The sequence below is a fragment of the Rhinichthys klamathensis genome, unplaced genomic scaffold (assembly GCF_029890125.1).
Source record: "Rhinichthys klamathensis goyatoka isolate OS25496 unplaced genomic scaffold, OSU_Roscu_1.1 h1tg000040l_1, whole genome shotgun sequence".
Taxonomy (NCBI): Eukaryota; Metazoa; Chordata; class Actinopteri; order Cypriniformes; family Leuciscidae; genus Rhinichthys; species Rhinichthys klamathensis.
In genome coordinates this window covers 14,803,687-14,816,333 of record NW_026606587.1, presented here as the reverse complement: position 1 = coordinate 14,816,333, position 12,647 = coordinate 14,803,687, and the positions used below count along the sequence as shown (strand labels likewise).

At 35.8% G+C, this 12,647-nt stretch overlaps 1 protein-coding gene across 1 annotated transcript in view; it reads left to right on the top strand.

Moving 5' to 3' along the window:
- The window catches only part of adgrd2 (adhesion G protein-coupled receptor D2), a 58,343-nt gene extending 45,896 nt beyond the window's left edge, over nucleotides 1–12,447 (top strand). The window contains exons 16-28 of the mRNA XM_056246499.1: nucleotides 269–321; nucleotides 420–543; nucleotides 1,647–1,750; nucleotides 1,865–1,967; nucleotides 3,023–3,176; nucleotides 3,279–3,412; nucleotides 5,286–5,401; nucleotides 5,772–5,892; nucleotides 11,192–11,233; nucleotides 11,318–11,371; nucleotides 11,453–11,594; nucleotides 11,676–11,734; nucleotides 12,397–12,447. Of these exons, the coding sequence (XP_056102474.1) occupies nucleotides 269–321; nucleotides 420–543; nucleotides 1,647–1,750; nucleotides 1,865–1,967; nucleotides 3,023–3,176; nucleotides 3,279–3,412; nucleotides 5,286–5,401; nucleotides 5,772–5,892; nucleotides 11,192–11,233; nucleotides 11,318–11,371; nucleotides 11,453–11,594; nucleotides 11,676–11,734; nucleotides 12,397–12,447 (1,257 nt within the window). The remainder of the gene's footprint in view (nucleotides 1–268; nucleotides 322–419; nucleotides 544–1,646; nucleotides 1,751–1,864; nucleotides 1,968–3,022; nucleotides 3,177–3,278; nucleotides 3,413–5,285; nucleotides 5,402–5,771; nucleotides 5,893–11,191; nucleotides 11,234–11,317; nucleotides 11,372–11,452; nucleotides 11,595–11,675; nucleotides 11,735–12,396) is intronic.
- The last annotated feature ends 200 nt before the right edge of the window (nucleotides 12,448–12,647 follow it).

The window sequence follows — 12,647 nt, the reverse complement described above, 5'->3', positions numbered from 1 at the left end:
TTTGATTAATAGAAAGTATAAAGAACAGCATTTGTTTAAAATAGAACCTTTTGTAACACAATAAATGTCTTTCCTGTCACTTTTGATCCATTTTTTAAAGTGTCCTTGCTGAATAAAAGGATTAATTTCTTTAAAAATAAAAACAAATGGTTCTGACCTCAAACGTTTGATCGGCAGTGTGAACTGAGCTGTTGAAAACGAATCTCTCTTCAGCAGGATTGAATGAAATGTGTGTGTGTGTGTGTGTGTGTCTTTTTTCACTCTTTAGAACAGTACAGTGAAATTGATCCCTGTCTGTGCATTTTGGGACTTTGACCTGATGTAAGCGCTTTTCATTTACTTACATTTATCATATTATCACTAGCCTGATGCTGTTATTAATAACTGCTGAGATGTTGTTCTTGTGTGTGACTCCTCAGGTTAGAGAGGGGAGGCTGGTCAACCAAGGGCTGCGCCGTTATTTCCTCCCAGAATAACTTCACTTCTTGTTACTGTAACCACACTACCAACTTCGCCTTGCTGTTACAGATCTACGAGGTTCAGGTAAGGAGGTTTCGTCAGTGATGGATCAATCAATCTTTCAGACTAGATGCTCATTTCCCCCAAGGAAGAAAATTGCAAGTACATATCTTACAGTTCTGAGAAAAAAGTCAGAACGGCAAGTTTATATCCCACATTCTTACTGTATTTCTCAGAATTTATATATATAAATGTGCAATTGAGAGTTATAAACTTGCAATTATGAGGAAAAAGTCCGAATTGTGAGATAAAAAGTAGCAATTAGCTTTTTTTAAATCTTTTTTTTTATCCTCCTTACCCATTCATTCTTGGACCAAGAATGAATGACTTTGCTTTACAAAAAATTGCCTTATGTATTTGGAGAGAAAAATTAAGCTCAGACGTTTGGGATTTTTAAAACTCATTTTTTTTTCGACTAGCGCAAGCTTACTGATTTTTGTTTTTAATTATTTTAATTATTTGTTTTATGTATTGTTTAACTTTGAGAATCTACTTTTAAAGGTGCATATATAAAATAAAATAATTATTATTAAAAGAGCCAATAATATAAAGTGAAATCATATAGTGTCAAATTAATATAGTGAAACCAGAATTTTTGGGGGGATATTCATTCATTTCATAATAAATGTTAATACCTCTTCAGGGTATCCGCGGGGTCTTGAAAAGTATTAAAAGGTGATAAATCAATTTTGGGAAAATTAAGACCCTTAAAAAGTATTAAAAAGTCTTATCACAGCTTTATAAAGTCTTACATTTTGAAAGTATTTTTTCTGAATTAGCTGTCCAACAGTTTGAGTCCCAAAAACATTGTAAAAGTGTGTGAATTTAGTCATTTTTATTAAAAAAAAACTTTGCTTTGATTTACTATCCCAGCCTATTTGATTTTTTTGATTTTTTTATCAGAGTGGTCTATAGTCTTTATCACAAACTAAAACTGTTAAGTTAAATGTATCACTGATGTAAATGGTTACAGCTTGAAGTGGCGGTGAGGTATTAAAAAATATTGAGAAGGTCTTGAAAAAGTATTAAAATTAACTTCAAGATTCCTGCATATACCCTGCTCTTGTGTGTGCGTGTGTCTGTGTCTGTGTGTGTGTGTGTGTGTTCGGTGTGTGTGTGTGTTGTAGAGAAGTGTTGAACATGAGACGGCTCTGCAGATCCTCAGTTTGATTGGCTCTGGTGTGTCTCTCTGTGGTCTCCTCTTCACACTCATTCTCTTTGTGGCTGTTGGGTGAGTTATTTATAGATGTTCAATTATATGACGATTACACAAAAAAAGAACCATGCAACTTTTCTCTCTCACATGCAGCGTCTCACAGATTTGTGGCTCTCTGTCTCCCTCTAGCGTTCCCAAGTCGGATCGGACTACGGTGCACAAGAACCTGATCGTGGCTCTGACCGTCGCTCAGTTTCTTCTGATCTTCAGCGACTGGGCTGTGGGAAACCAGGTCTGCCTTCGATATCTGTGTATCACATTCATATCTCACCGTGTGTCACAACACTTCATACTCAGTCAAACAGGCCACAGAACTGCAAAAGATGTGTCCAATATTGATCATTAAAACAATGTTTAAAAACTGATCTATAACTGAATTGTCGCTACCATCAGAAAATCAGGTTGAGAAATATATAGTTTTTTACCTGCTTGAATTGGAGGAAATTATCTTAAATACAATCCCAAAGATTTTTTTTTATCATGAATGTGACCTAGAAAATCTAAGTTCAATGATCACTTATTCTGAAATGATATATAAAGAAAACCATGAACAATAAAAGTCCATGTGAGTTTGCTGAACTAACAGCAAGTAAAATATGGAAAGAGGACCTGAGGGATGCAACATTTTTTAATGTTTTCATAAATATCTGAAGGTGTTAATTTCACAGCTCTTTCACTACTTTTAATCAAGACAGTGGTTTCTTTAGTGATAAATTGCATACATAAATTACCAATCCAAACTCTGGCGTTACTTTTTCTGTTAAGAGATTAATACTTATCAATTTTATCAAAATTGATTGTATTGTGTATTAAAGTGTCACAAAGGATTTCTATTTCAAATAAATGCTGTTCTTTTGAACTTTCTATTCATCAAAGAACAAAATGCATCAGTTTCCACAAAAATCTGAAGCAGCACAACTGTTTTCAACATTGATAATAATCAGAAATGTTCAAATCAGCCAATCAGAGTGATTTCTGAAGGATCATGTGACACTGAAGACTGGAGTAATGATGCTGAAAATTCAGTTTTGATCACAGGAATAAATTACACTTTACTATATATTCACATAGAAAACAGCTATTTTAAATTGTAATAATATTTCACAATATTACTGATTTTGTATCATATAAACGCAGACTTCTTTCATTTAAAGAAAATTTAACCAACACAATCTCTTTAATGGTAGTGTACCTATTTATATTTGTGATGTACTACAGTTTCGAACGCGGTATGGACGTGTTTCTTGGCTTAAATCATGTGTGTGTGTGTGTGTTTCTGTGGGTCAGGAGGCCTGTTGGCTGGTGACGGCCCTCCTCCATCTGTTCTTCCTCTCGTCTTTCTGCTGGATGCTGGTGGAGGGTTTGCTGCTCTGGAGTAAAGTGGTCTCTGTGAACATCAGCGAGGAGAGGAGAATGAAGCTCTACTATGTGCTGGGCTGGGGTGAGAACTGAGAGAACCGTCCGTGTGTGTGTGTGTGTTCATGTAGTGTTTGATTAACCTTCCTCTCATGCATTGTGTGTGTATTTGCTCTGTCTTCCTCAGGGCTGCCGGTTGTTATAGTCGCTGTAACCTTGGTGGCCACTTTGGACCAGTACAGAGCTCAGCAATACTGCTGGCTGAACCTCCAGTCCAATGTGATTTGGGCTTTTGCTGGGCCTGTGCTCTTTGTTTTGTCCGTAAGTGTGCAGTTCTTCAGAGTGAGAGTGTGTGTCTCAGATTAAGTGAAGCTCTTATCTGCTTCTGAGTGTATGAGGACATTGAATGCAGTGCTGATATTTTTAAAGTCAGCATGAAATTAAAATTCACCCTGTCTGTTTTTGAAATGCATGTTATAGATTTTATTGTGAACAATTCATACTTGCAGGTTTCATTTTTTTAAAGTCCCCCTGTGGTGAAAATCCAGCTTTTAATGTTTTTTTATATGTCTATATGGTGGTTTTAATATGCTTTTAGATACTTTACTTCTGGATACTCATTTGTGACACTGTCCCATGTAACACAGGCTTTGCAAGTGCATGCAAGCTTCTTAAAGGCACAGAAGCAAAAAAACAACAACTACAATGAGGGTGGAAAATGTTCTTAGACAACATATACTGTAATATGACAGTTGTTGCCACAAATCTTCACTACTATTACAAATTTACCTCAAATGACAAAAATAAGAATATAATGTATCATAATAGTTCACACAAAAAAGAAAATTACCCCATGATTTACTCACCCTGAAGCTATCCTAGGTGTAGATGACATTCTTCTTTCAGACAAATACAATCAAGAGTTATATTAAAAAATGTCCTGGCTCTTCCAAGCTTTATAATGGCAGTGAATTGCTGTTTCTGTTTTGAAGTCCATAAAAGTGCATCTATCCATCTCAAAAGTGCATCTATCCATCTCAAAAGTGCATCTATCCATGATAAAACTGCATCTATCCATCATAAAAGTGCATCTATCCATCATAAGTGCATCTATCCATGATAAAAGTGCATCTATCCATGATAAAAGTGCATCTATCCATGATAAAAGTGCATCTATCCATGATAAAAGTGCATCTATCCATGATAAAAGTGCATCATGATAAAAGTGCATCTATCCATCATAAAAGTGCATCTATCCATGATAAAAGTGCATCTATCCATGATAAAAGTGCATCTATCCATGATAAAAGTGCATCTATCCATGATAAAAGTGCATCTATTCATCATAAAAGTGCATCTATCCATGATAAAAGTGCATCATGATAAAAGTGCATCTATCCATCATAAAAGTGCATCTATCCATCATAAAAGTGCATCTATCCATCATAAAAGTGCATCTATCCATGATAAAAGTGCATCTATCCATGATAAAAGTGCATCTATCCATCATAAAAGTGCATCTATCCATGATAAAAGTGCATCTATCCATGATAAAAGTGCATCTATCCATCATAAAAGTGCATCTATCCATGATAAAAGTGCATCTATCCATCATAAAAGTGCATCTATCCATGATAAAAGTGCATCTATCCATGATAAAAGTGCATCTATCCATGATAAAAGTGCATCTATCCATGATAAAAGTGGAATCTATCCATCATAAAAGTGCATCTATCCATCATAAAAGTGCATCTATCCATGATAAAAGTGCATCAATCCATGATAAAAGTGCATCTATCCATGATAAAAGTGCATCTATCCATCATAAAAGTGCATCTATCCATGATAAAAGCGCATCTATCCATGATAAAAGTGCATCTATCCATGATAAAAGTGCATCTATCCATCATAAAAGTGCATCTATCCATCATAAAAGTGCATCTATCCATCATAAAAGTGCATCTATCCATGATAAAAGTGCATCTATCCATGATAAAAGTGCATTTATCCATCATAAGAGCCAGGACATTTTTTTTATATAACTCCGGCTGTATTAGTCTGAAAGAAGAATGTCATATACACCTAGGATGGCTTGAGGGTGAGTAAATCATGGGGTAATTTTGATTTTTGGGTGAACTATCCCTTTAAAGTTGAAAGATGGTCTTCCTGGTACTAGTTGTTTCTCTGTTCTCAGGTCAACGCCGTGGTGCTTTTTCGGGTTGTTATGGTTACAGTGGCCAGTGCCCGTCGCAGAGCCAAAATGTTGACGCCCAGTTCTGATTCGAAACTTCACACGCTGGATCTTACCTGGTGATTGCTTTACACTTTTCAACTTCCTAGAGAGCGTGAGAGAGAGAGTGCAGTACGGATCCGCCAGTCATTTCTAGCTTTCCTCTTATCTTGTTGAGCTCATAACAGAGGAAGCATCTGCCCACCAGTATCTCCTCTGTTTCTATCAGCCACCTGGACTTGAAGAGATACCATGCAAATATCAACAGACACCTGTTTTATAGATATTTCCTACGCTCAAATAGTGGAAATTAATGAAAAGTGTCTGTATAATCAGCTAGTTATAGGTGTCCTTGAAGGAGAGTGTAAAACTGTGCAGCCTAGCCGATGCATTCAGTAATGTGTGTGTGTGTGTGTGTGTGTGTGTGTGTGTGTGTGTGTGCACATGCAGGGCAGCGACGCGGCCGGTGTTGATCTTGTTACCAGTTTTAGGCCTGACCTGGCTGTGTGGCGTGCTGGTACACCTGTCTGATGTGGTGGCCTATCTCTTCATCACGCTCAATGCCTTTCAGGTAACAACACTCAATGCTTTTCATTCGGGGACAAAGCAAGTGGTCTTTATGAGCGAGTCATTGAATTATTCACTCAACTGGCCGATTCATCACATTTTATTTTCAGTTTCAGTTTTATTCTCAGTTAATACGATTACTGTGGCGCATTCGACCACGTCTTGTTTTTAAAAACCCTTTCCTTTACAGTAATGTGCTTGTAATGTATGTTTGTTTATATTGGTCATATGGGGATTTCTCAGCCAAAATCTATCAATCGAATTAATCACTCATCAATTTTTGGCTGATAAATTACCACATAAATTTTGTTGTGTTAAATGGGGAAAGCATTGAATAGATGTTTCAAAAAGTAGATTTAGAAAGAAATATTTTGGTTCGACGTATAATTTATTTATTACACATCAACTTTTAAGGATATTATGTATATTTGGGTATATTTACACAGACGCAGCTCAGAGGTGGCATGAATATGAATGAAAAGTTAAATTATAAAAAAATATGAAGCTAAACCCACGGCAAGTCACTGTTTAAATGAGTGAGTCATTGAATCATTTACTGAACTGATTCATTCAAATGGCTGATTCATTCAGGGACAAAGCAAGTGGTCTTAATGAGTGAGTCATTGAATCATTTACTGAACTGATTCATTCAAATGGCTGATTCATTCAGGAACAAAGCAAGTGGTCTTAATGAGTGAGTCATTGAATCATTTACTTAACTGATTCATTCAAATGGCTGATTCATTCAGGGACAAAGCAAATGGTCTTAATGAGTGAGTCATTGAATCATTCACTTAACTGATTCATTCAAATAGCTGATTCATTCAGGAACAAAGCAAGTGGTCTTAATGAGTGAGTCATTGAATCATTCACTTAACTGATTCATTCAAATAGCTGATTCATTCAGGGACAAAGCAAGTGGTCTTAATGAGTCATTGAATCATTCACTTAACTGATTCATTCAAATAGCTGATTCATTCAGGGACAAAGCAAGTGGTCTTAATGAGTGAGTCATTGAATCATTCACTTAACTGATTCATTCAAATAGCTGATTCATTCAGGGACAAAGCAAGTGGTCTTAATGAGTGAGTCATTGAATCATTTACTGAACCGATTCATTCAAATGGCTGATTCATTCAGGGGCAAAGCAAGTGGTCTTAATGAGTGAGTCATTGAATCATTCACTTAACTGATTCATTCAAATAGCTGATTCATTCAGGGACAAAGCAAGTGGTCTTAATGAGTGAGTCATTGAATCATTTACTGAACCGATTCATTCAAATGGCTGATTCATTCAGGGGCAAAGCAAGTGGTCTTAATGAGTGAGTCATTGAATCATTCACTTAACTGATTCATTCAAATAGCTGATTCATTCAGGGACAAAGCAAGTGGTCTTAATGAGTGAGTCATTGAATCATTCACTTAACTGATTCATTCAAATAGCTGATTCATTCAGGGACAAAGCAAGTGGTCTTAATGAGTGAGTCATTGAATCATTTACTGAACCGATTCATTCAAATGGCTGATTCATTCAGGGGCAAAGCAAGTGGTCTTAATGAGTGAGTCATTGAATCATTCACTTAACTGATTCATTCAAATAGCTGATTCATTCAGGGACAAAGCAAGTGGTCTTAATGAGTGAGTCATTGAATCATTCACTTAACTGATTCATTCAAATAGCTGATTCATTCAGGGACAAAGCAAGTGGTCTTTATGAGTGAGTCATTGAATCAATGGCTCACTTGATTCGTTATCCGCAGATTCATTCAGTAATGAAACCGCTGTGTTTTGCTCGGAGACCAACAACAGTTCTGCTGCATGAGGCTTTGTTTTGAACTATTTTCTTTGGCGAAATTGAGCAAAAACAAGCAATATTGACAATACTGTGTCTAAATATAACACAATATTAACTTCTTGTGTATTCCACTTTTGTATAAAATCAATATCACATTCGCAATTGTGCAGATATTTGGGAAAAAACAGCACTTTTGCTCTTGTGTGATATTGCTAAACTATTTCATGTGATGTAAATATGACAAAACCCATACATTTTTGCCCTCAATTCTTGAATTTTACTGGCATTTAAACTGCATCCTATGGGCTTCATCACACAGTCAGCCGTTGCCCTGGATCAGGGTTGCTAGGTCTGCGCAACAAAACTAGCCCAATGACCAATCAAAGTTAGCCCAAAAATAGGGGGAATCAACCCACGGCAACGAGAACATTGTTTGTAACTTTATTTTTATTTTTATTTGCATATAACTTTTAATTTCAATGAAGTCAACTGTTAAAAATAAAGTAATATTTAAAAGTTCAATAAATGCATGATGTTTCCAAAGTCTGTGTAACCGTGTTAAATAATGGTGATTATAGGTAACACTTGACAATAAGGTCCCATTAGTTAATGCATTAACTAATAATAACTAACAATGAGCAATACATTTGTTCCAGTATTATGAATCTTTGTTGATGTCAGTTAAATCCCCCCTGTGGTGAAAATCCAGCGTTTAATGTTGTTTATGTGTCTATGTGGTGTTTTTAATATGCTTTAAGACAAACCATGTGTAAGTTCATAAGTCGACAGCATTGCTGAGTATTTTCTGCTTAAAACTGCAGTGAACCAAAGACAGTCTCAAAAACACGGTTTGAAATCGCTGGTGTTTCTGACGTCACAAACGACCTTGTAACCAATCAGATCAACGTGTGATCGTCAACCAGTGGATCTCTGAGCTGAGTGAGTGAGTGGAGGCGGGGCTCATTTGCATATTCATAGACCGCGCATACTAAATGAGGCAAGGGTGTCGAGTTACATTTAAGATATTTTAAGGCATTTTTTTTCAAGGAAAAAACTATTACATATGTAATTTTGGGGATCAAAGATGAGTTTTAAGTGATAAAGTTGTTAACACAGAACAATTTTTTATTAAAGTTGCCCTGTAGTCATTTCATGTTAACTAATGTTAGCAAATGGGACCTTACTGTAAAGTGTTGCCAATAATTATGTTAATGATTTTTAGAGAGAGAGAGAGGTAGAGAGAGAGACAGAGAGAGGGAGAGAGGGAGAGAGAGAGAGAGATAGAGAGATAGAGAGAGAGAGAGAGAGAGAGAGAGAGAGAGAGAGAGAGAGAGAGAGAGAGAGAGAGAGAGAGAGAGAGAGAGAGAGAGAGAGAGAGAGAGAGAGAGAGAGAGAGAGAGAGAGAGAGTTCAGATGTATTTGCCTTCCTCTTAATCGGGCTCAAATCCGTCAACACATTTGAAATGAACTTCCTCTCTTTCAGCTTCATGTAGCTTTCTTGCACTTTCTGTCTCTTTCTTCCTCCCATGTCTATAATGAACGAGGGCTGAATTCCCTCCCAGAGCTTGTTAATGTAGATTTACTGTGTGCGCCTGGGAAAAAGATAAAAGCGGCAGAAGAGCGATAGAGGGAACGGGGGAGACGCACAGAGAGGACGAGACACATGAGCAGGAAACTCTTCTGATATAATTAGCCGTGCAGATCTATCATGAGTGTTTCTGTAGCAGACGTCTGTGAGAACAGCAAGAACACACTTCTGATATATATATACAGTATGCACATATCTCTTAAATATATACATGCATATGTGTGTATTTATATATACAAAATAATTAAACACAGTACACGCACATGTATTATGTAAACACAAACTTTTATTTTGGATGCGATTAATCGTTTCACAGCCCTAATATATATATATATATATACAGTATATATGGCTGATTCTATGCTAACAGCTAAAGTACTAAGATTAGACCGTGGAGGATAAAGTAAACAAATCAAATACTTGTAAAATCAAGTAAAAGTATGGATGCTCTAATAAAATATGACTTAAGTCAAATTTTTTATGTACTTGAGCATTGAAAGTAAGAAGTACTGATCGATGAATGTTTAACTATTTAGCAAATTTGGTAACACTTCATAACTGCATGCTATGAATCATTAGTAAAGCATTAGTAAATAGTTAATTCATCATTTATAAAGCATTGTCCCAACATTAATATAATTCATTTCCTTTTTCTGTTTAGAAGATAACTGAGCCTTTAAATCTCCTTTGCGAGGCATAACTAGTGCTCACTTTAGAGGTTCACTGACAACTACTACATGTTTTATAACTTCCTGAATTAATTATGAATTACAGTATTTATTAACACACGGAGTAACTATTGCTCTGCCTAAATAATAAGATGTATAAATGTTTCATTTACTTACACTTACTAACTGATCTTATGAACCACTGACAACTCCTAAATAACTGCTTTGTAAATAATGTAATACTTTATTTTAGAAATGATAAATTGATCGTTAATAACGTACGAAAATACAATTAAATACATTAGAGATATGCTTACACATCAAGAGTTAAGCATTTATTGCTGTATTTATGAACTGCTTACTAATGTCTATTAATGTTGCTTTATACATTTAATGCTTTATAAATGATGAATTAACTATTTACTAATGCTTCACTAATGATTCATAGCATGCAGTTATTATAGTGTTACCTGCAATTTAATACACTCACTCCATCCTAATAGGTTACAGCTCAGTCTGACATCATTATGAATTATGAATAGCAAATCGCAGTCAATAAGGAAGATTATGCAGACACTTCGGCAAGTAAAAGTATTTTGCTAATACCAAAACTTGTCATACACTGAGAACTACTAGTGATAATTCAAGCGCAAACGAGTGAAAATAACAAAATAGGAAAAATTAGGAAAAACAAAATGTGTATGTGTTGATATCTAAAATATCTGAAAATGTTCTATTAAATATATAATAGAAAAACAGACGTCACTTCACGACAGATTTTACATTTTGTATTTCTAGATAGATGAGTGCCGCATTTGCAGCATTTTGCTATTATATTGGATCAGAAAACAAAGTAATTTACTGTTTATTATAGTAAAATTAACATATAAATGATTTCAAACACTTTGTTTTCTCTTGCTTAATCCTAAAGTAATTGACTGAATCTCACAAAACCCTGTTATAATATCCATGTCATATTATACCCCAGAATCAAGAGGAAAAATGAATTATTTTGCATATAGCACTTAGATTTCGCAGTATTATAGATTTTATGCATTATGACATTATTTTCATTATAGTTGAACACATTATCACCTATTTTTTTCATTTGAAATAGTCAAAGTTAAGGATATCCACTGTTAGATTTAACAGTTCAATAAATGCATGATGTTTCTAGCCTAATTGTGATCTCAATAATTATATTTATGATTTTTGCCATAATGGAGCAGCGTTAACTCTCTTCATATTCCAGGGCCTGTACATATTTCTGGTGTATGCGGTTTACAACAGTGAGGTATGACGTCATCTCTCATGTTGTCATGTTTCAGTGTTCCGATTGCAACATAATACTGTATCTGAGTGTTGTGTGATGACGCAGGTGCGGAACGCTATAAGGAGGATTCAGGACAAGCGGAAAGCCTTGTCATTTACAGTAAGACCTTATTTTTGCTGATTCACGTACGACCCGTTTCTCGGTTATCCAACTCACTTTTGATGTCATTTCCTCTTGCAGAACTGCTCTCAGCCAATCAGCTTCTTGCCCTCGCAGAAGTCCCCCAGTGCATCATGGGTACACAGTCTGCCGACTCTTTCCAGCCCCGAGAGCAGCGAGAGCTCGACTCCCGCGAGCGCTAACCCGCTCATCTTCAAGAACGGTGTGTGAGACTCGTGTTACTGCCACTTTTAGGCGCTAAAAAGCCTGTGTACTTGCATATAACATCTGTCCTTTCCTCTAGAATGTTTTAAAGAGGACAAAATTGTGAATTTCCCATTAAAACCAGCCCACAAACGTCAGGTAAGCTGCAAAAACAGTTGAGCTGCTTCATATTTTTGGGGAAACTGTGATACACTGCCAAAACATTCATACTTTTATTCAGCAAGGATGCATTAAATTGAGCAGAAGTGACAGTAAAGATATGTATAATATCGCAAAAGATTCTATTTCAAATAAATGCTATTGTTTTGAACTTTCTAATCATCAAAGAATCCAGAAAAATAAAACGTATCTCAGTTTTCACAAAAATACGAAGCAGCAAAACTGCTTTCAACATTGATAAATTGATAATAACTGAGCATCAGATCATCATATTAGAGTGATTTCTGAAGGATCATGTGACACTGAAGACTGGAGGAATGATGCTGGACATTCAGCTTTATCACAGGAATAAATTACACTTTACTATATATTCACATAGAAAACTATTTATTTTAAAATAAAATAATATATGTCACAATTTCACTGTATTTTTAATCTAATAAATGCCGGCTTGTTGAGCAGAAGAGACTCTAATCGTCCATCTCTAATCTCCTAAACACAACTATAAGGCATGATATTATGATATAACATTACATTATGATTTTTTGTGAAGCTGCTTTAAAGCAATGTGAACAGTAAAAAGAGCTTTACAAATAAACTGGACTTGACGTAATAAATCCCAGCAGGCTGTTTGGTTTCAGGTGGTTCAGCTGACGGCCTTCAAGCCTTCAGGTAAAGGTGTGTGTGTGTAAGAGAGAGAGAGAGAGAGAGAGAGAGAGAGAGAGAGAGAGAGAGAGAGAGAGAGAGAGAGAGAGAGAGAGAGAGAGAGAGAGAGAGAGAGAGATTGTGTGTGTGTGTGAGAGAGATTGTGTGTGTGTGTGTGTGTGTGTGTGTATGTGTGTGTGTGAGAGAGAGAGAGAGAGAGAGAGAGAGAGATTGTGTGTGTGTGTGA